A 19,813-nucleotide genomic window follows, 5' to 3' on the forward strand; every position below is an offset into this window, starting at 1 on the left:
GATTGCTCCTTCTGGAGGAGGAATAAGGAAGGGCACCATCTTGAGCATCACCTCGGGTAGCAACAGGTCTTGGGGCAACCCCAATGCATCCCGCTTGATGCTAGATGTTTTCATGGCCTACTTGTGGAACTAGAATCATAGAATGGTAGAGTTGGGAGAGGAACGCCGACAGTTCTTTAGTCCAACCCTGTGCAATGCTGGAATTATTACTAGTGGTTACTTAAAGGTAAAGGTACCCCTGACCATTAGGTCCAGTCGTGGCCGACTCTGGGGTTGCGGCGCTCATCTTGCTTTATTGGCCAAGGGAGCCGGCGTACAGCTTCCGGGTCATGTGGCCAGCATGACTAAGCCGCTTCTGGCGAACCAGAGCAGCGCACGGAAACACCGTTTACCTTCCCGCCGGAGTGGTACCTATTTATCTACTTGCACTTTGCTTATGTGTTGCCAAAAAAGAGAAGTCGTCATTCAACATCAGAAAAGGGGACAAAAGGAGTCACAGATTAGCATGAAACTTGCAAAAAGCTTAATTTATATATCTTAAGGCCAGTTCAGAGGTCACTGCTCTCATGGAAATGGAGATGCAATGCACCTCACCACTGTCGGGAAGACCATATGGCAAGGTGAGCAGTGTTCCTGCTTGGGTGGCTGTCCAACTTCATGACTCCTTGCACTCCCTCCTTAGGGCTCTTTATTTTTAAACTGGACTTTGGCCAGAAAGCCCTTCAAACATAGGGCCATCCGCTATGAAGTGGAGCATGTGGTCACCATATTCCTCACACCAGTGTGCCCAGCAGCACACTGTTCAGGAGTCTTGCCAACGGCTTTGCCCTTGCCCTTGCTCCCTTTGATGTGGGTCTTAAAGAAAGCCCGAAGACAACTGTTGAATGATGAGGCTCGCTAATGGTAACAGAGGGCAGATGGGCCTGATAAGCAGCAGCCTTGATGGGTTCTGCCCTGCTGATATTAACACTCGGTGTTGCTATAGCAAAGCCGAGTGTTCAAAACACTTTGTAGAGAGTTGATCTCAGCGATGATTACAACAGCCCTGTAATGCAGGTTAGCATTAGAGTGAGTCGGTGGTGCTGATTGTAGATGGAGAGTCAAAGTGAGTGGTTTTTCTGTGTCCAGAGCAGCTGTCAACCAGCTTCATCTGGTTCGCAGGCCGAGACCCTAGCTACCTGAGGACTGTCTCACAAGAATGGTGCATGCTCTGGTTATCTGCTGCTTGGACTACTGCAATGCGCTCTACGTGGGGCTACCTTTGAAGGTGACCCAGAAACTACAACTAATCCAGAATGCGGCAGATAGACTGGGAGCGGCTGCCAAGGTCATATAACACCCATCTTGAAAAACCTACACTGGCTCCCAGTACATTTCCAAGCACAATTCAAAGTGTTGATGCTAACCTTTAAAGCCCTAAACGGCCTCAGCCCAGTAAACCTGAAGGAGTGTCTCCACCCCCATCGTTCTGCCTGGACACTGAGGGCCTTCTGGCGGTTCTCTCCTTGCAAGAAGTGAGGTTACAGGGAACCAAACAGAGGGCCTTCTCAATAGTGGTGCCTGTCCTGTGGAATGCCCTCCCATCAGATGTCAAGGAAATAAACAACTATGTGACTTTTGGAAGATATCTGAAGGCAGCCCTGTTTAGGGAAGTTTTTAATGAGTGATGTTTTAATGTATTTTTAATATTATGTTGGAAGCCGCCCAGAGTAGCCGGATAAACCCAGCCAGATGGGTGGGGTATAAATAATGTATTATTATTATTATTATTATTATTATTATTATTATTATTGAAATGTTGAAGGGTATGAGGTTGCCCATCTCTGGTGTAGACATGATACTGACCAAGCCAGATGGCCCAAGTTCCTACTTGCTATAAGGTTTGCTCCAATGTTTCCAGCCCCTTGAGAAACGGGTAACGAGTGGAAGAAGTAGGTCACCCTCTTTAAGCCAAGTCCTCTGGGCCTTTTGGGGCTGCAACCAACTGGTAAAACGATTGCCATGTGAGGACAGCTATTGGAACCCCACCACAGAGAAAACGACCTGGCAAATTTCAGGGTGATTCAGAGTCATCTACCGTGCAGCCGGTGGTGTGTATGAGACGTGACCGAGTGCACCAAGCTTGGCTTAGGCTGCCCTCGCACCTTTTGTGTTTCTGGTTCACTGATGCTAATCATGGCAGAGGCACAGCGAAGATGTCATGCCAGCAGGTCTCTTTCAGATTTCTTTGTTCAGCAAGTTTCATCCGAGGAGATTAGTCTTTCACTTGGTCCTTAACCAACGGGCCTTACGTAAACACAGTGGAGCTTGGCTGTGTGTTTGTGTGTGCCCGTGCAGGGGACCTTCCCATATCTTATCAAGGAAATCTCAGGTGAAACCCAGTTTGATCTGAGTGCTATTGAGTTCTGAATCCTTAGGAAGCCGAGTTCCGTCTGGCTTTCCAGCCTTTGTGGAAAAGCAGAGTAGCAAATCCACCTTTGCACAAGGTCAGTGAGAGGCTGGCCGATTTATTTATCTATTTATTGCATTTATGCCTCACAGTTTTCTCTCTCCAAGAAGCTCTGGAAAGTGCTCATGGTTCTCTCCGTTATTTAATTCCCACAACAGCCCTGTGAGGTAGGTTAGGCTGAGGGGCAGTGACTGGCCCAAGGTGAGGATTTGAAGCCTTGTCTCCCTGGTCCTAGTCTGACGCAACTAAGAGGGCCTTCGATGCAGTGCTCATGGGCAACATGGTACGCTCAGACACACACCCAGGTCAGAAAGGTTGTGGCCTATGTTTTAGCACCACCAAACCCTTAACATTGTTTTTGAACATGCATGAGACAGACCACAGGTCTGCAGAATTGGCCAGCCTGAACTTGCGGGTGTTTACGTAAGTCTCTTCTTGGGACCGTCACTTTAAGGAGCAATGAAAGCAATTTAACTGCCCAGTCCAAGGCATGCTGACTCAGAGAGAAATCCCACTGCGTTCAATGGGGCTTCTTTCCAAGTTAGGACTTATTCACTCCTCTGTTTGTTTGCCCTGCCACTTCCCCCTGGCAAAAGCTGCGGTTTAGCGGAACAAGCAGCAATGGGGTTTCCCACAGATGGCCATTTGTTCTGATTTAGCACTAAAGAGCGGGTTTTCCTGAGGAAAGCAGTGGGGCAAAGGCAAAACTGCTTGGACCAGAGCCTAGAAAGGCATGAGACAAGCAGAAAACTGCACAAGACAAGCAGAAGTGTGGATGAGCTCTTAGTGCACCGATTATCACTGCCTCTGTCTATCTCCTATATAAGCCCCATAGGAAATTACTGTGCAGGTGATGCTGTTCAACCTGAAACAATCAGTTAAGTTTGCATTCCAGGACTTATTACTGATGGCTCTGTTGTGCTTCCGTGGCATCAATGATCTTATTATTCATAACCAGGGGTGTAGCTAGCTGCTCCCGTACCCAGAGCGGTGGGGGCGGGGCGAGTCGTCCACGGGGGCGCCATGGCGATCCGCCTAGGGGGGCGCTTTGGCGAGCTGCCCACAGAGTCCGCCTGGTGGTCGCAAGCCCCACACTGCCGTTTCGGGCAGAGTGGGGCCCCGAGCCACCGTGTCACTCCCAGGAGAGACGCGTGCCTCGGGCGCACTGCAGGCCGCCCCCTGCGGTGTGCCATTTTGTCACCCCCTCAGGGATGACATCCGGGGCAGACCACACCCCCCACCCTTTCTATCCCCTTGTTCATAGCATATCTTTCTGCTTTTCCCCTCTGCATCATTTTCTTTCTTAAGTCGTGGACCGTATGATATCAGACAAACAAGTCATTGCTCGTTTCTGCACCTCTCAAATGTTTGCATTGTTATTTGCAACAAATTATTTATTTGTGGGGGTGGGGGGAGAAACCTCCCCGCAGTTAATTACACCAAAGGGGGAATTACAACTTCTCTTTAGCTTCCTTTAGTTGATTTATTTGGACATGGCACGTTGTCAGTCAATGATGACTATCTTCCCCTGGCTGTTAGTGTTCTTTGGTTTTCCCCTCCGGTGTCTGTACAACTTGTTCTCTTTCTTCAGGATGTGAGCTAATCAGATCTTGGCCGTGGATGGTGCGTCTTCCTTTCTGTCGTTGATTTGGATTGATTTGGATCTCTTGTTTTCCAGGCTGGATCTGGCCCAGTCCCTGGGCCTAACACAACTTCAGGTGAAGACTTGGTACCAGAATCGCAGGATGAAGTGGAAGAAAATGGTAGGTATTGTGGTAAACAGAGGCATGCGTATAGGGTGTGCCCAAGGCAAAAATGAAATGAAATGAAAAGGGGCAAAAGGTTTGTGTCTCATTTTTTTAAGATCACATTTTTAACATAAAACTTAGTTGTTACTTTTTAAAAAAAATAGTTAAGTTGCAGTTTCTTTAGGCAGTGGGACTCAGTTCAAAGTAATCCTGCATAGGATTGAAGTGTAAGACTTCCTTAGTTGGGTGACATCCCTAAACGTGATTTTCATCCAAGAATCCTCCTGCTTCTCTGACACTTGGGATAATAAATTAATATTTTATTAATGCCTTTCAGCATCAGAGTGGATTGCCTTCACTATCATTGTCTTATGATTTATTTACTTAAGAACATTTCTAGCCCCCTTTTCAAAAATTAAATTTAATAAATAACAAGTTCTAAACGGCAAGACAAAAATCTCTTGACGTGTTTTGTTCTAATTGAGTGCTGCAGAGCAAAAGATGACTCAGTCCCTCTAACAGTGAATTCAGCTACAGAGTGCTGATAGAATCCTAGACAAAATGGGGAAACAAAAGCGAGGTATCTTCAGGCCTGGAGGAAACCCCTAAAAATAACAGGAAAGAAATCAGTAGGGTGGGAAACTCTAAAAACACCCTATTGAGGACTGAGCATGCTCAGTGGGCACAGAATGCTGACTGACTTTTGGGAGGAGGAATGGAAAACTAGGGGATGGGATGGAATATCCTGGGAGAGGGCATGGCAGGCTGGACAGGGCACAAGAACTCTCCATGCTGTAACGCTTTGTTGCTGGTCCAACTTAACACTTAAAAAAACCCCATGAAAGCAGCAATTAGACACTCAGCTTGTTTGCTTTTTTTTGCTCCAGGTCCTGAAAGGTGGGCAGGAGGCCCCCACAAAACCCAAAGGCCGCCCCAAGAAAAACTCCATTCCCAGCTCCGAAGAGATCGAAGCGGAGGAGAAGATGAACAGCCAAGCTCACAAGCCGGCTTTGGAGGAAAGCCAGGCCACGGAAGAGTGTGGGTTGACCGGGGAGCCATTGGATGCCCCTTCAGAGACAGAGGAATCTCCTAAAAACAGAGCTGAAACCCCTCTGGGAGAAACTGCATCAAGTTAAGAGAGAGGGAGAAAGAGAGGGAAAGAAACTCCCCACACTTCCCAAAAGGACAATGTACAAACTGGAGGCGTGCACACTTGGTGCCTTATGAAATCGAACAGTATGGGTGGGTCGCTGTGGAGCAAAGAGACCCCATGTAGGCAGCAGCGACAGTTTCCTTCTTTCCAATGCAGTGTGTACACCCTCCCCACAGACAGTGGGGCCTGAGCTCTCCTCCCGAAGAGACTGCATGCTTGCAAATCTGAGACTTTGGAAATGCACAGGGAGCTGGGAGGAAGAGGCTCCTTAGCGAACAGCTGCCAAAGAAAACTGTCCCTTTTTGTCTTCCCCCTTATTATCCTCATCTGTGAAATGGGTTCAGAGCAGTGACTGCCAAACAAAACAAAAGGTCCTTTGTCGTCGTTCCAACATAGCATTCTTCTGCAACCAGTGCTTAATTGGGAACGGGCCAAAGCAAAGGTGTTTTTAACAGGGGTGTTTGGGAATCTGGGATGTTTACGTTCCAGCACCACAAAGCTCAGGGGGGGGGTGAGGGAAACGCAGGAGTAGATGTCCAACTTCCTCAAGTCACTCTCTGACTTGGAGGGCTTGGCAGCACCAGTGGCCCATAGGGACAAGACTGAAGTGGTGGCAGGGGGTGGGCAAGAGGCTGGGGCAGCGGCAAGAGTTGTGGATGTATTGGTTTGGTTCATGGTGGATGTGGAAGTTGCATTGGCTGTGGCAGGGGCAAGCGGGTAGGCCTGCCTCTAGCCACCCAGAGCTCAGTGGTGGCAATACAAACTTCTGGCGCACATGGAAGAAAAAGTGGTAGCTCAGTGGTAGAGCATCTGCTTTAAAGACAAAAGGCCCTGGGTTCGGTTCCTGGCAGCATCTCCAGGTGGGGCTGGGAAGTTCCATGCATGAAGCTCTGGAGTGCCACAGCCAGTTAGTGTAGGAAATCCTGATCTCAATGAAGCAATATTCGAACTCTCAGTAGAAGAGTTCCTTGTTGATGTCAGAAGAGAAGGCATATTTAAGGTCGGCTTGCCATGTTTCCAAAAGTGAAAATCCAGACACAAAAGTTGTTGCGCTTTCCTTTTTTCTTTTCTTTTCTTTTTTTTCTTTTTTGCCCAAAGTTGTTGAGCTATTTTTTAGGAACATCACCAAAAAACCAACACTCTTGATATGGGCTGTCCCAGGTTTTTCCTGGACGTTTTTTCGAAAATTCCGCCTGCATGCCATTTGTGACAGATGAATCCCGGCTATGTCCAGGAATTTCCAGAAGTATGGCAGCCCCAAACTAAGGACTTCAGAAGAGTCTTTGCTGGATCAGGCCCATGGGCCATCTAGCCCAGCACCCTGTACTCACAGTGGCCAACCTGGGACAGACCACAATAACACTCTCTCAACAGCAGAGCCATTATGGCTAATAGCCATCAGTAGCCCTCTCCTCCTCCTCCATGAATTTGTTAACCCTCTTCTAAAGCCATCCAAGTTGGTGGCCATCACTGCCTCCTGTGAGAGTGAGTAGTCAAGTCAAAGTTTAATTGTTGTTGTGACCATCTTGGTCGTTTCATCCCCAAAAAGGAAATAAAAGTATTCTGTGCCTACTATACAGAACATGCAGAGATACACCATTAAAATACAGGGACCACCAATTTATACAAATATACCTTGAAATGGAGACCTACATAGATACGTTTCTGTATTACAGTGGTACCTCAGGTTACATACGCTTCAGGTTACAGACACTGCTAACCCAGAAATAGGACCTCGGGTTAAGAACTTTGCTTCAGGATGAGAACAGAAATTGTGCTCCAGTGGTGCGGCGGCAGTGGGAGGCCCCATTAGCTAAAGTGGTGCTTCAGGTTAAGAACAGTTTCAGGTTAAGAACGGACCTCCGGAACGAATTAAGTACTTAACCCGAGGTACCACTGTACATTGCTGATCCAGTCCACTGTATTGTCTTTGAGGAACGTTCTTCTCCTTTTTGGGGCTGCAGCCGCCAGACCTAGCAGAGGGAATGGTTTAACTATGTGCTGCGTGAAGAGGTGTTTTCTGTACCCCAGAAGCATGCATGCATCAAGATCAGGGCCACTACCAAAGATCAGCAATTCGGGGGACCTGCCAAGGCCTGGACCTCTTCTGGAGGCCCACAACCAAACCCTAGCCTGTTCCTTCTGCTCTCAGCTGCCTGTTCATCTGCCTTCTGAGTGTAAAAGCAGTGAGGGAGGGAAAAAGGGTCTGTTTCCTCTACTTGGCAGTGGCTTGGTTTAGGCCAGAAGAGAAAGAACCAGCAAATGTGCCTTGGTGACTCTGGCAAGTCGAGCTCAGTATTGTTTACGCTGGCCAGCTGTGGCTCTCCAAGGTTTCAGGCAGAGGACTCTTCTAGATCTACCTGGACCTCTCCTAGACCTACCAAGGATCAAATCCAGCACCTTCTGAATGCAAGGCAGCTGCTTTACCACTGAGCCATGGAGCTGGGAGTTTGTGCATTGAGATTCATATGACTGCAGTGAAAAGAGGGGAAAGTGACCAGGGAACTACAGGAGGGCTGTCTGCTGGCCACCTGTTCTTTGACAGAATGCTGGAAGGATGATGGCAGGAAGTTTGGGGGAAGAATCTGGAGCAGGTCTTGGGCTCAGTGGGGGTGCAACTGTTGCATCTCCCTAAAGACAGTGGGGCAATAAGTTGAGTTTAAGTTGCCATAACTGAGGGTTAATTCACACTGTTTCACGCTTGATCATTGAGCCTGGTCTACATCAGGAATGGAGAATCAAGCTATGTGCACACCATGCCATTAAAGTACTCCCCCCCCCCCGGCCCAAAAAATCCTGGGAACTGTAGTACACCTCCCACGGAGCTGTAATTCCCAACATCCTTAAGAAACTACAGTTTCCAGGATTCTTTGGGGGGAGGGGAACCCATGGCTGTTAAGACTTACATGTGGGAGGTGGGTGTGACCTGCCCCCTCCCCAGAGTGGTTTTAAGAATTTGCTCCTTTTTCCTCAGGGAACTCTGGGAATTGTAGTTCTGTAAGGGGGATGGGAGAACCTCCTAACAACTCTCAGCACCTTTGAGAAACTACCATCCCCAAGATTTTTTTTTTGGGGGGGAAGCCATGTAGTTTAGGTGGGGCCTGGGTTCCGATCCACGCATTGGTCCAGGAGATGCAGATAAAATCAGTTTGCATTGAAATTTGCAAAGACCATTTCCCTCAGTTATCTGCAGTCTATTTCTGTGGGAGAATGAGGCAGGTCAGACATGCTCAGAAAGGATTTAAAAGTGCAATCCTATAGATTTTGCATTAGAAATAGAACCCCACTGAGGTAAATGGTACTAACTCTTCAGTAGGTGGGTATAGGAATACAACCCAAATTTAACTAATTTAGCCAGTTGATTGACTCACCCACAAAAATCTTTTTTTCCTTCCAGTAGCACCTTAAAGACCAACTAAGTTAGTTCTTGGTATGAGCTTTCGTGTGCATGCACACTTCTTCAGATACACTGTGTATCTGAAGAAGTGTGCATGCACACGAAAGCTCATACCAAGAACTAACTTAGTTGGTCTTTAAGGTGCTACTGGAAGGAAAAAAATTTTTTTGTTTTGACTATGGCAGACCAACACGGCTACCTATCTGTAACCACAAAAATCTAAACATGTTTAGTCAGCAGTAAACTACATTGAGTTCAATGGGATTCACTTGCTGATGAGAAAGGGTTGCAACTTGAGACAGGCGAATCAATCAATGTCACTTCCCACTTTTCCAATCTGACATTCAGTTCTCGACATTTTCACATCAGTCTGCAATTTTATTTTATTTTTTAAAAAGTCCTTATGAAAATTCATCAGCACCTTAGCATAGATTTTTCTAACATATGCATGCTTCTGCATGCAGTTTTGCCTAATACACACCAGCAGCTGTGCATTAGAAAGCAACTTTGCATGCTGTTTCCACCAACGTATGCATTTTTATGCACATCTTACCTTAGTGTGGACGCGGGCGGTGCTGTGGGTTAAACCACAGAGCCTAGGACTTGCTGAACAGAAGGTCGGCAGTTTGAATCCCCATGATGGGGTGAGCTCCCGTTGCTCAGTCCCTGCTCCTGCCAACTTAGCAGTTCGAAAGCACGTCAAAGTGCAAGTAGATAAATAGGTAAATGGCTGGAAGGTAAATGGTGTTTCCGTGCGCTGCTCTGGTTCGCCAGAAGCGGCTTCGTCATGCTGGCCACATGACCTGGAAGCTGTACGCCGGCTCTGTCAGCCAATAAAGCGAGATGAGCGCCGCAACCCCAGAGTCGGTCACGACTGGACCCAATGGTCAGGGGTCCCTTTACCTTTACCTTAGTGTACACATGTACATTTAGAGAACTGGATTGCAAAATTCAGGAAAGTGTTGAATTTAGAGGATGAGTGCCTTTTTGTCCGTGTATCATTTTGAGAAGCGTGCATTTAATAAGAGCTGCCTTTAAACGCAGACTGAATCAAATTTATCCTTCATCCCTCCTTGTGGACCTAAATGTTGCAGCATCAGTATTTAAAGACCAGTCTTTTTTTTCCAACTGAAGTTCCCAGAAATAAGGTGTGAACTGATTCTTAGCTTGAGCCCTTTGTGAAGCCTATATCAACCCAAGGAGATTTCCGATGTCTACAGCAACGCCAGTGTTTTTAGAGCTTTTGCAGATTTGGATACACTGGTCTCCAGATTTATATGGCACTTACTGTAGGAGCACTGAAATATCTGGGGGTGGCGGGGAGGAGAGCGAGCCATGGAATTCAGAAGAAAATTTTGCAGGAGGAGCGTCGCATTTATTTTCCAGCCCCGTGTGCCAAGATTAGATAAGCACCGTGTTTCCTATAGTCTTGTTCGAGGGTGCATTTTTGCCCAAAGGCTGCAAAGAGATGTATCAAGATAACCTTTATTTTTTAATTAAAAATAAAATATATAAATAAAGGAATTGAGCGGAATCTCTCTCTCTCTCTCTGTCTCTCTCTCTCTCTCTCTCGTCCAAGGCTCTGAGAACTGGGTTTCTTCCTCTGCATTTTGCTGTCATGGGGCCAAAAAGCCTGGGGGTGGGGGAATCAAAGTCCCTGTACTTCCCAGGGACAACAAAGCCCTGAGAGAGCACACCAGCTCTTAGATGTGTCCCTCAACCAGAAAATTTGCATTTAGGCTGGTTTAGGACCTGGCTCGGTCATGGGAATATGAGAAGAGCCCTGTGGGATGAGAATGAAAGATCCTCACAAGGTGGTGGACTCTCTTTCATTGGACGCTTTTAAAGAGAAGCTAGATGCTCATCCTCCGTGAGGAATCCTTTAGCTGTGATTCCTGCATCGCAGGGGGTTGGACGATTGGAGGACCACTCTAACTTTACCGTTCTATGAATCTATGATCCAGTTCTCACAGTGGCCAGGGGTTACTCTGGACAACTTATTTACTGAGCATTCTGATTTCCTTGGGCAAAACCTGCACAGAGGTTAGATTACAGTGGTACCTCGAGTTACCGTATTTTTCGCTCTATAACACGCACCCGACCATAACACGCACGTAGTTTTTAGAGGAGGAAAATCCGTAGGCATGCCACCCGTAGGCATTCCCTCCATAACACACACAGACATTTCCCCTTACTTTCTAGGAGGAAAAAAGTGAGTGTTATGGTGCAAAAAATACGGTACATACGCTTCAGGTTACAGACTCCTCTAACCCATAAATAAGAACTTTGCTTCAGGATGAGAACAGAAATCGTGCTCCGGCAGAGCAGCAGCAGCAGCAGGCCCCATTAGCTAAAGTGGTACTTCAGGTTAAGAACAGTTTCAGGTTAAGAACAGACCTCTGGAACGAATTAAGTACTTAACCCGAGGTACCACTGTATATTGAATCTTTCTGCTTTCGTGTGTGTGAAATCATCCTGATTTGCTTCTCAGTAATCATTCCTTCAATACACACTTTCCAACACTTTTTGCCCTTCACTTCCCTAACCTCAAGAAGTTGGTTTCTTTCTTTCTTTTTTTAAAGCCAGTCTGTTGCACAAAGGTGGCAGAGTTCCTTAATCCATGTGAATTACAGGAGCCTAGATCTTTTCCTGCAAGCCTGGCCATCTTGAGCTTTCCTAGCCAGATGCCCACAAGTGAGACCTGTATGTGTGACTTTTCACAGTGCCATGAATAATAATAATAATAATAATAATAATAATAATAATAATAATTTCCATTTCTATACTGCTTTATATTTTTTTGGGGGGGGGGGTCTCAAAGCAGTTTGCAATCTACATTAAAACAGCATATAAAACAATCCAGAATAAAACCTTATTGAAGAAAGTCAAATATAAAGTATACATTTAAATACAATTAACATTCAATCGGACATAATGAACAGCAAACTAAAATATTATCCTAAACATTGAATGTGTGTGTAAGTGCAGCTCTGCTTGAGATGTGGCAACATGAGTCCTCTGCCTGAGTGCTGCCATGTGGGCAAGGAAGGTGGATGTGGCGATGCCCTTATCCTGCACTCTCGATCCCAAATGTGGATTGGAATCCCTGCATTGCAGAGGGTTGAACCGGATCACCCTTTGGGTGCCCTCTGACTCTACAGTTCTGTGGGTCGATAAACCCCCACCCCCATTGACTTGAAAGCATGAATGTGGAAGTGTGGGAAAGCAATGCATCCCTTTATCATTCTTTACCCTCTGGGGCTGCCAACTTTTATTCCTGGCAGCGCGCCTGTTGCCCTTATCAGCTCTGCTAACAAAAAGGTTGGAAATGTTGCCTGCCATGAAAGGCTTCATAAGATGGTTTGCTTATCTGTGGTGCGGTTGTTAAAGGCACTGGAGATCTGGCAGGAGAAAGGCAGGTAGACAACTGCCTTATCAACTCCTGGAAGCCCAAGACTCCAATTAAGTGTCTCTATATGTTGGATCTGCAACAAAATGTTACAGTACAGAGTGTTCCTGCTCAGGGCTCCAGCTCGCACAGTCAAGCCCTTTTTGGGGACACACCATTCCACCGCCCACCCTGATTTGCATTTCTCTCTTTCTCCACCCCTCAACAGTCAGCATTCTACGCCCACTTAGCATCTTTCATTTATTTCATTTAGTGTTTGTTTTTGTTTATAGTGACCCAATATTTTTTTTTTCTGGTGCATTAGACTCAGATCTAAGGCACCCAGCTAAGCTAGTCTGCAGCAGAGGATCCCAACAGAACAGCATCTTAAACTAGTTACATACTGTAGAAATCCCTTCTCTCGTGGTCGAACTAAAAGGATGCTGGCTCAGCTACAATATATTGGAGGAGGAGTCTGGGAGGACAAGAGTTAACATCCACCTGCCCTTAAGGAGTGTCCATATGTGCATGTTAAACAGTTTAATAAATTGTTCTGTGCATACTTAAGTTCACAAAGATATGAACCCAAATACTTCCAGTGAACCCAAATACTTCCAGTGGCAAGCAAGGGAGCAACATTATTAACTTTCAACAACAATTATTATTATTATTCTGTTGTTGAAAGTTAAGAACATTGCTACAAGCAATATATCACAGCTTCTATATCCTACATATGGTCAGAGTATTTAAAATGAGAGTCGTCTTAGAGAGCCATAGTTAAAAGGATAAGTCAGCAAATGTGTCCTCTTTTTTGCTCTTCAAAATATGGCAACCCTCAGAAAAAGGGATGTGGTGCCCTCCATGTAATGCCTCTGGTCCTGCTTACCTCTGTCATGTGGCCCCCGGAAGGGAATGTGGCCCTTGAACCCTGAAAAATGTTATCCACCCCTGAACTAAGCCATGCTTTTTGTGTCATGTCAAAACACAGCCCAGAAAACCAAGATGCCACGAAGTCTGAAGCAGACAGAAATGCAAGAAAGCCACAGGACAGCCCCACACACCCTCTGGGGTGATCCTGTCTTGTTGCCATCTGGACTCCATGAAGGAGGGAACCCAGAAAGATCTCCTAATGGGTGCCCCCACTGTAAAAGGCTAGTGTCTTGCTTCGTTGCTCATTCACACAAGTAGAACAGACTCCCCACTTCAGAGATTTGCCCTCCAACTCAAGGAGCACGGTGGTCCAGCAATGGTGGGCACTCTCATTCTCATAGAATCACAGATTTGTAGAGTCAGAAGAGACCCCAAGGATATTGTAGTCCTACCACCGCCCCATCATTGCAAGAGATTTGGAATGACTGATTCAGGATACAGTTCTTATGCCGCTGGTAATAATAGTCTGAATTGGGTTGCTGAATTGTGATATTTCACAAGCATCCTTAAGTTACCCCCTTTCAAATAATCTTATTTTTGTACGTATCAGTTGTTGTTGACTGTCAGCTGCCATGGCAACCTGTTGGCAGGCAGAAAGGTAGGAAATAAACATTGTTAATAAAAGAAGGCATTTATTGGCCTCAACTCAATGGCTTCCGCAAGTCTTCCCTTCTTCCAGTTGCGCTTCTTGGCTTCCTACCTTCTCAGCTGCAGCCCCTGGTTTGCATTCCCTGCTAGTCATTGGTTCATTAAGAATATACGGACATAAGAAGAGCCTGCTGCTGGATCAGGCCAACGACCCATCTAGTCCAGCATCCTGTTTTTGTAGTTACCAACTATATGCCTGAATGGGAAACCCACAAGCAGGATTCAAGCACAGGAGCAACTCTCCCCTCCTGCAGTTTCCAACAACTGGTATTCAGAAGCATTATCACCTAACACATTTGCCGACTTCTCCTTTTAACTATGGCTCTTCTTGAGGGCACAAGGAGAAGGGGACGACAGAGGACGAGATGGTGACAGAAGTCACGAAATTAAAAGAGGCCTGCTTCTAGGGAGAACAGCAATGGCAAACCTAGACAGCATCCTAAAAAGCAGAGACATCACCTTGCCAACAAAGGTCCGTATAGTTAAAGCTATGGTTTTCCCATTAGCGATGTATGGAAGTGAGAGCTGGACCATATAGAAGGCTGATCACCGAAGAATTGATGCTTTTGAATTATGGTGCTGGAGGAGACTCTTGAGAGTCCCATGGACTGCAAGAAGATCAAACCTATCCATTCTTAAGGAAATCAGCCCGGAGTGCTCACTGGAAGGACAGATCCTGAAGCTGAGGCTCCAATACTTTGGCCACCACATGAGAAGAGAAGACTCCCTGGAAAAGACCCTGATGTTGGGAAAGATGGAGGGCACAAGGAGAAGGGGACAACAGAGGACGAGATGGTTGGACAGTGTTCTCGAAGCTACCAGCATGAGTTTGGCCAAATTGCGGGAGGCAGTGGAAGACAGGAGTGCCTGGCGTGCTCTGGTCCACGGGGTCATGAAGAGTCAGACATGACTAAATGACTAAACAACATCAAATTACTTAACAACCTAGAGGGGAAGAAGGCACCTGAATCGTGGAAAGAAGCGTATATTACACTTATACCAAAGTCAGAGACTGAGAAGAATCAGGTTAAGAACTACCGCCCTATATCATTACTTAATGTGGATTACAAAATTTTTGCAGACATTTTGGCAAAAAGATTGAAAAGAGTTTTGGTGGGGGAGATTCATAAAGACCAAGCGGGCTTTCTTCCAGGAAGACATTTGTCAGACAATGTGAGAAATATAATAGATATTATGGAGTTACTGGAAGTCAATATTAATACTAAGGCAGTATTAATATTTGTGGATGCGGAGAAAGCCTTTGACAATATTTCTTGGAGTTTTATGAAAAAGAATCTCCAAGGGATGGGGGTAGGCCAAGGATTTGAGAATGGTATAAGTGCAATCTATTCTGATCAAAAAGCAAAATTGATTGTAAATAATGTGGTTACAGAAGAATTTGCTATTGAAAAAGGGACACGACAGGGGTGCCCAATATCCCCACTGCTTTTCATATCTGTCCTGGAGGTTTTATTAAACATGATCAGAGGGGATCAGCTGGTTAAAGGGATTCAGGTCGGAGCTAAACAGTATAAATTGAGAGCGTTTGCAGATGATCTAGTATTAACTTTACAAGAGCCAGACACTAGTACGAGAAGAGTCTTAGAGTTAATACAAGTATTTGGTCAAGTAGCAGGTTTTAAGTTGAACAAACAGAAAACGAAAGTATTGGATAAAAATTTAACAGTTGCAGAAAGAGAGAAGTTCCAGAGTGAAACTGGCTTAACGATAGCAAAGAAGGTGAAATACCTCGGGATTAATTTGACATCTAAGAATGTGAACCTATTTAAAGATAATTATGAAAAATGTTGGACAGAAGTGAAGAAAGATCTAGAAATATGGTCAAATTTGAGACTTTCCTTGTTAGGCCGAATTGCTGTTATTAAGATGAATGTTTTGCCGAGAATGTTATTTTTGTTTCAAACATTGCAGATTGTGGATAAAATGGATTGTTTCAAGAGGTGGCAAAAAGATATATCTAGATTTGTCTGGCAGGGCAAAAAGCCCAGAATAAAATTTAAGATACTAACTGATGCAAAGGAAAGAGGGGGGTTTGCCCTGCCGGACTTAAAATTGTACTATGAATCAGCGGCTTTTTGCTGGCTGAAGGATTGGCTGCTTCTTGAAAACACAGACATTTTGGATTTGGAAGGGTTCAATAACAGATTTGGCTGGCATGCATATATATGGTATGACAAGGTTAAAATCCACCAAGGTTTCAAAAACCATATTGTCAGGAAAGCTTTATACAATGTTTGGATTCGGTATAAAGATTTGTTGGAAAATAAAACTCCCAGGTAGTTGTCACCAATGGAAGCTAAGGAAGTGAAAAAATTAAATATGGAATATAAATGGCCAAAATATTGGGAAATTACAGAGTATGAGGGAAAATTGAAATTGCAGAGTTATGAGAAATTGAAGTTTAAAGTAAGAGACTGGCTTCATTACTACCAGATAAATGAAGTTTTTAAACAGGACAGGAAAATTGGCTTTCAGGTGGAGAGGTCGAAATTAGAAACAGAGCTTTTGGAACCCAGTACTAAGAATTTGTCAAGAATGTATAACTTGCTGTTGAAATGGAATACACAGGATGAGACGGTTAAATCAGCTATGATTAAATGGGCACAAGACATTGGACATGATATTATGTTTGCTGACTGGGAACAGTTATGGACCACCGGTATAAAGTTCACGGCATGTAATGCCTTAAGAGAGAACATTATGAAAATAATATATAGGTGGTACATGACCCTAGTCAAGCTGGCAAAAATTTATCATACACCCAATAACAAATGTTGGAAATGTAAGGAAACTGAAGGTACCTTTTACCACCTTTGGTGGACGTGCCCTAGGATTAAGGTCTTCTGGGAAATGATTTATAATGAAATGAAAAAGGTGCTTAAATGCACATTTGTGAAGAAACCAGAGGCCTTTCTCCTGGGCATGGTGGGCCAATTGGTGTCAAAGAAAGATAGGACGTTTTTTATGTATGCTACAACAGCAGCAAGAGTTCTTTTAGCAAAGTACTGGAAGACACAAGAACTACCCACGCTGGAAGAATGGCAGACAAAGGTGATAGACTACATGGGACTGGCTGAGATGACGGGCAGAATCCGCAACCAAGGGAAAGAGACGGTGGAAGAAGATTGGAAGAAATTTAAAGTTTACCTTAAGAACTGTTGCAAAATTAATGAGTGTTAAAATGTCATGGGTATGGCAAAATAGAATTGCAGGGACAAACAATTGGATATGAGAAAAAGGATATAAAAAAAGTGTTATAAGAAATTGAAATTAGGGGTTGCTGGAAAGATTTAAAACAGGGATGCAGAAAAGGGAGGTATGGGGAAGTCGCTGAAAGAAGGTTTAAAGAAAAAAAGGTTAAGAAATTATACGTGTTTATATGTTTGTTTGTTCATGTATTGTTTTGTATTGTCCTTTAATATGTGTTGAAAAACCAATAAAAATCTATATATATATATAAAAACAAATTACTTAACAACCGTGTCTGCAGAACATAGCCACTGTGGCTCGCAGCCACCGATAGCCCCTTCCTCCATGAATTTATTTCATCCTCTTTCAAAGCCCTCTAGGCTGGTGGCCATTACTCCCTCCTATGGGAGTGAGTTCCACAGTTTAACTATGTGTTGCATGAGTAAGTACTTTCTTTTTCTTCGTCCTGAGTCTTCCAGTACAGAGCTAGTGTGGTGTAGTGGTTAAGAGCGGTAGACTCGTAATCTGGTGAACTGGGTTCGCGTCTCCGCTCCTCCACATGCAGCTGCTGGGTGACCTTGGGCTAGTCACACTTCTCTGAAGTGTCTCAGCCTCACTCACCTCACAGAGTGTTTGTTGTGGGGGAGGAAGGGAAAGGAGAATGATAGCCGCTTTGAGACTCCTTCGGGTAGTGATAAAGCGGGATATCAAATCCAAACCTCCCTTCTTCTTCTTCTTCTTCTTCATCTTCTTCTTCTTCTTCTTCTTCTTCTTCTTCCAAAATCCCAACATCCACCCATGAGTTTGAGTATTATGAGAGAGGGAGAATTCATTAATTTCAAGAAGCTAAGTTAGACACAACCCAAGGATGGTCCTCTTTCCTGCGAATGTTCTTTGTGGAAACATGACCAAACTCTCCTAAAAGTCTTAAAGAACCCTCATCTACCAGCCGTTGCATGCTGAAGCTGTCTCGGGTCCTCAAGTTTCTCCTCATTTGCCTCCGAGATTAACAATTGGCCTGGGCCCAACTCTCTCTACCCCCCCCCCTTGCACCGAAACTTCTTGAGACTTAGACAGATCTGCAGGTGCAGTCTTTGGCCTCAAAATATCATTTAGCCCTTGGAGAAAGCCAGCAGCTCTGTTATCAGGTGGGAACTTTCCAACAAGTCTGTACAGGGAAGAGCTGGGTGGTGGGGGTGGAAAGCACCTATTAGCAGAACAGTTCCATGGAAGACATAAGCTCTCGTTCAATTCCCCCCACCCCCAATGATGGCTGTTCACTTTAGGGCAGCGGCTTATACGTACAATCCGGCAGAATCACATCGTAAATCTGTCCTGTTTCCAGTTTCAGGGAGGGGAAGGGGTTGCATGTCTGGAAGCTAAAACAAAAACCAGCAACCCAAAAGAGCTTCTCTCTTGAATGTACAAAATTATTATGACAAGAAGAAGAAGACAGGGCTCAACGCTTCCCTCTGAAATGCTAGGGTGCGTGGGCGTAGCCAGGATTTATGTTAGGGGAGGACAGGACACCCACCTGTCATCACCCCCTGTCTGGCTCTGTCCAAGCTACCTGCGCCACAATTGGCCAGTTTGCAGAAGCCATGCCTATCGCTCAGTTGGGTTACCCGTTGCATCGCTAGAATGCACGCAGCATCCTCCAACTGACCTCAGCAAGCATTTGTTCTACCTGCCCGCCGACTGTCTCACCAGAGTGGTGCATGCTCTAGTTATCTCCCGCTTGGACTACTGCAATGCACTCTATGTGGGGCTACCTTTGAAGGTGACCTGGAAACTGCAATTAATCCAGAATGCAGCAGCTAGACTGGTGACTGGGAGTGGCCGCCGAGACCACATAACACTGGTCCTGAGAGATCTGCATTGGCTCCCAGTACGTTTCCGAGCACAATTCAAAGTGTTGGTGCTGACCTTTAAAGCCCTAAACTGCCTCGGTCCAGTATACCTGAAGGAGCGTATCCACCCCCATCGTTCAGCCCGAACACTGAGATCCAGTGCTGAGGGCCTTCTGGTAGTTCCCTCATTGCGAGAAGTGAGGTTACAGGGAACCAGACAGAGGGCCTTCTCAGTAGTGGCGCCTGCCCTGTGGAACGCCCTCCCTTCAGATGTGAAGGAAATAAGCAGCTATCTTCTCTTTAAAAGACATCTGAAGGCAGCTCTGTTTAGGGAAGTTTTTAATATTTAATGCTGTACTGTTTTTAACATTTGATTGGGAGCCGCCCAGAGTGGCTGGGGAAACTCAGCCAGATGGGTGAGGTATAAATATTATTATTATTATTATTATTATTATTATTATTATTATTTCAATTTCAAATATTTTGATTATTTCTACTTTTAGCTAAGTATTTTTATTTATTTACTTGATTTGGGGGTGGCAGCTGCTCCCAACCCCGCCCTTCCAGCTACGCCCATACTAGAGTGGCGTGTGTCTGTGTGTGTCTGTGTGTTTGTGTATAGGGACATCTTATGCATAAAGGAATATTACAACATGCAGACAGGTGAACTAATGTCAGTGTAGTGGAAGAAGCAAAGATCACCAGTGTCAAAGCAATCAACTTCGTTGGACTGGTCCTGTTGTGCTGATGCCTGATTTTCATCTCCCAAAGCAACTACTTTATTCCGAACTTAAAAATGGAAAGCGTAATGCTGGGGGTCAACAAAAGAGGTTTAAAGACTCTCTCAAGGCAAATCTAAAAAAAATGTAACATAAACACCAATAACTGGGAAACATTAGCCTGCGAGTTCTCCAACTGGAGAACAGCCTTTACCTAAGGTGTCATGGGCTTTGAAGACGCTTGAACTCAGGATGAAAGGGAGAAATGTGCTAAGAGGAAGGCATGCTTGGCAAACCCTCACCGTGATCAACTCCTGCCTG

General features: G+C 45.2%; 1 protein-coding gene and 2 long non-coding RNA genes across 4 annotated transcripts in view; 2 read left to right on the forward strand and 1 right to left on the reverse strand.

The window, feature by feature from the left end:
* The window catches only part of BARX2 (BARX homeobox 2), a 43,504-nt gene extending 38,153 nt beyond the window's left edge, over positions 1-5,351 (forward strand). For both annotated transcript variants that reach the window (XM_083589075.1, XM_083589076.1), the window contains 2 exons: positions 4,128-4,212; positions 5,085-5,351. In XM_083589075.1, coding sequence (XP_083445201.1) covers positions 4,128-4,212; positions 5,085-5,333 — 334 coding nt within the window. In that variant the 3' untranslated portion in view covers positions 5,334-5,351. The remainder of the gene's footprint in view (positions 1-4,127; positions 4,213-5,084) is intronic.
* The window catches only part of LOC310750784, a 168,372-nt gene that overhangs the window by 106,435 nt on the left and 42,124 nt on the right, over positions 1-19,813 (forward strand). The window lies entirely within an intron of this gene.
* LOC310750828 overlaps positions 1-19,813 on the reverse strand; it is a 107,996-nt gene that overhangs the window by 11,168 nt on the left and 77,015 nt on the right. The gene's annotated exons all lie outside the window — the stretch shown is intronic.

Source organism: Podarcis filfolensis (assembly GCF_964270895.1).
Source record: "Podarcis filfolensis genome assembly, chromosome: 15".
In the NCBI taxonomy this organism is placed as follows: Eukaryota; Metazoa; Chordata; class Lepidosauria; order Squamata; family Lacertidae; genus Podarcis; species Podarcis filfolensis.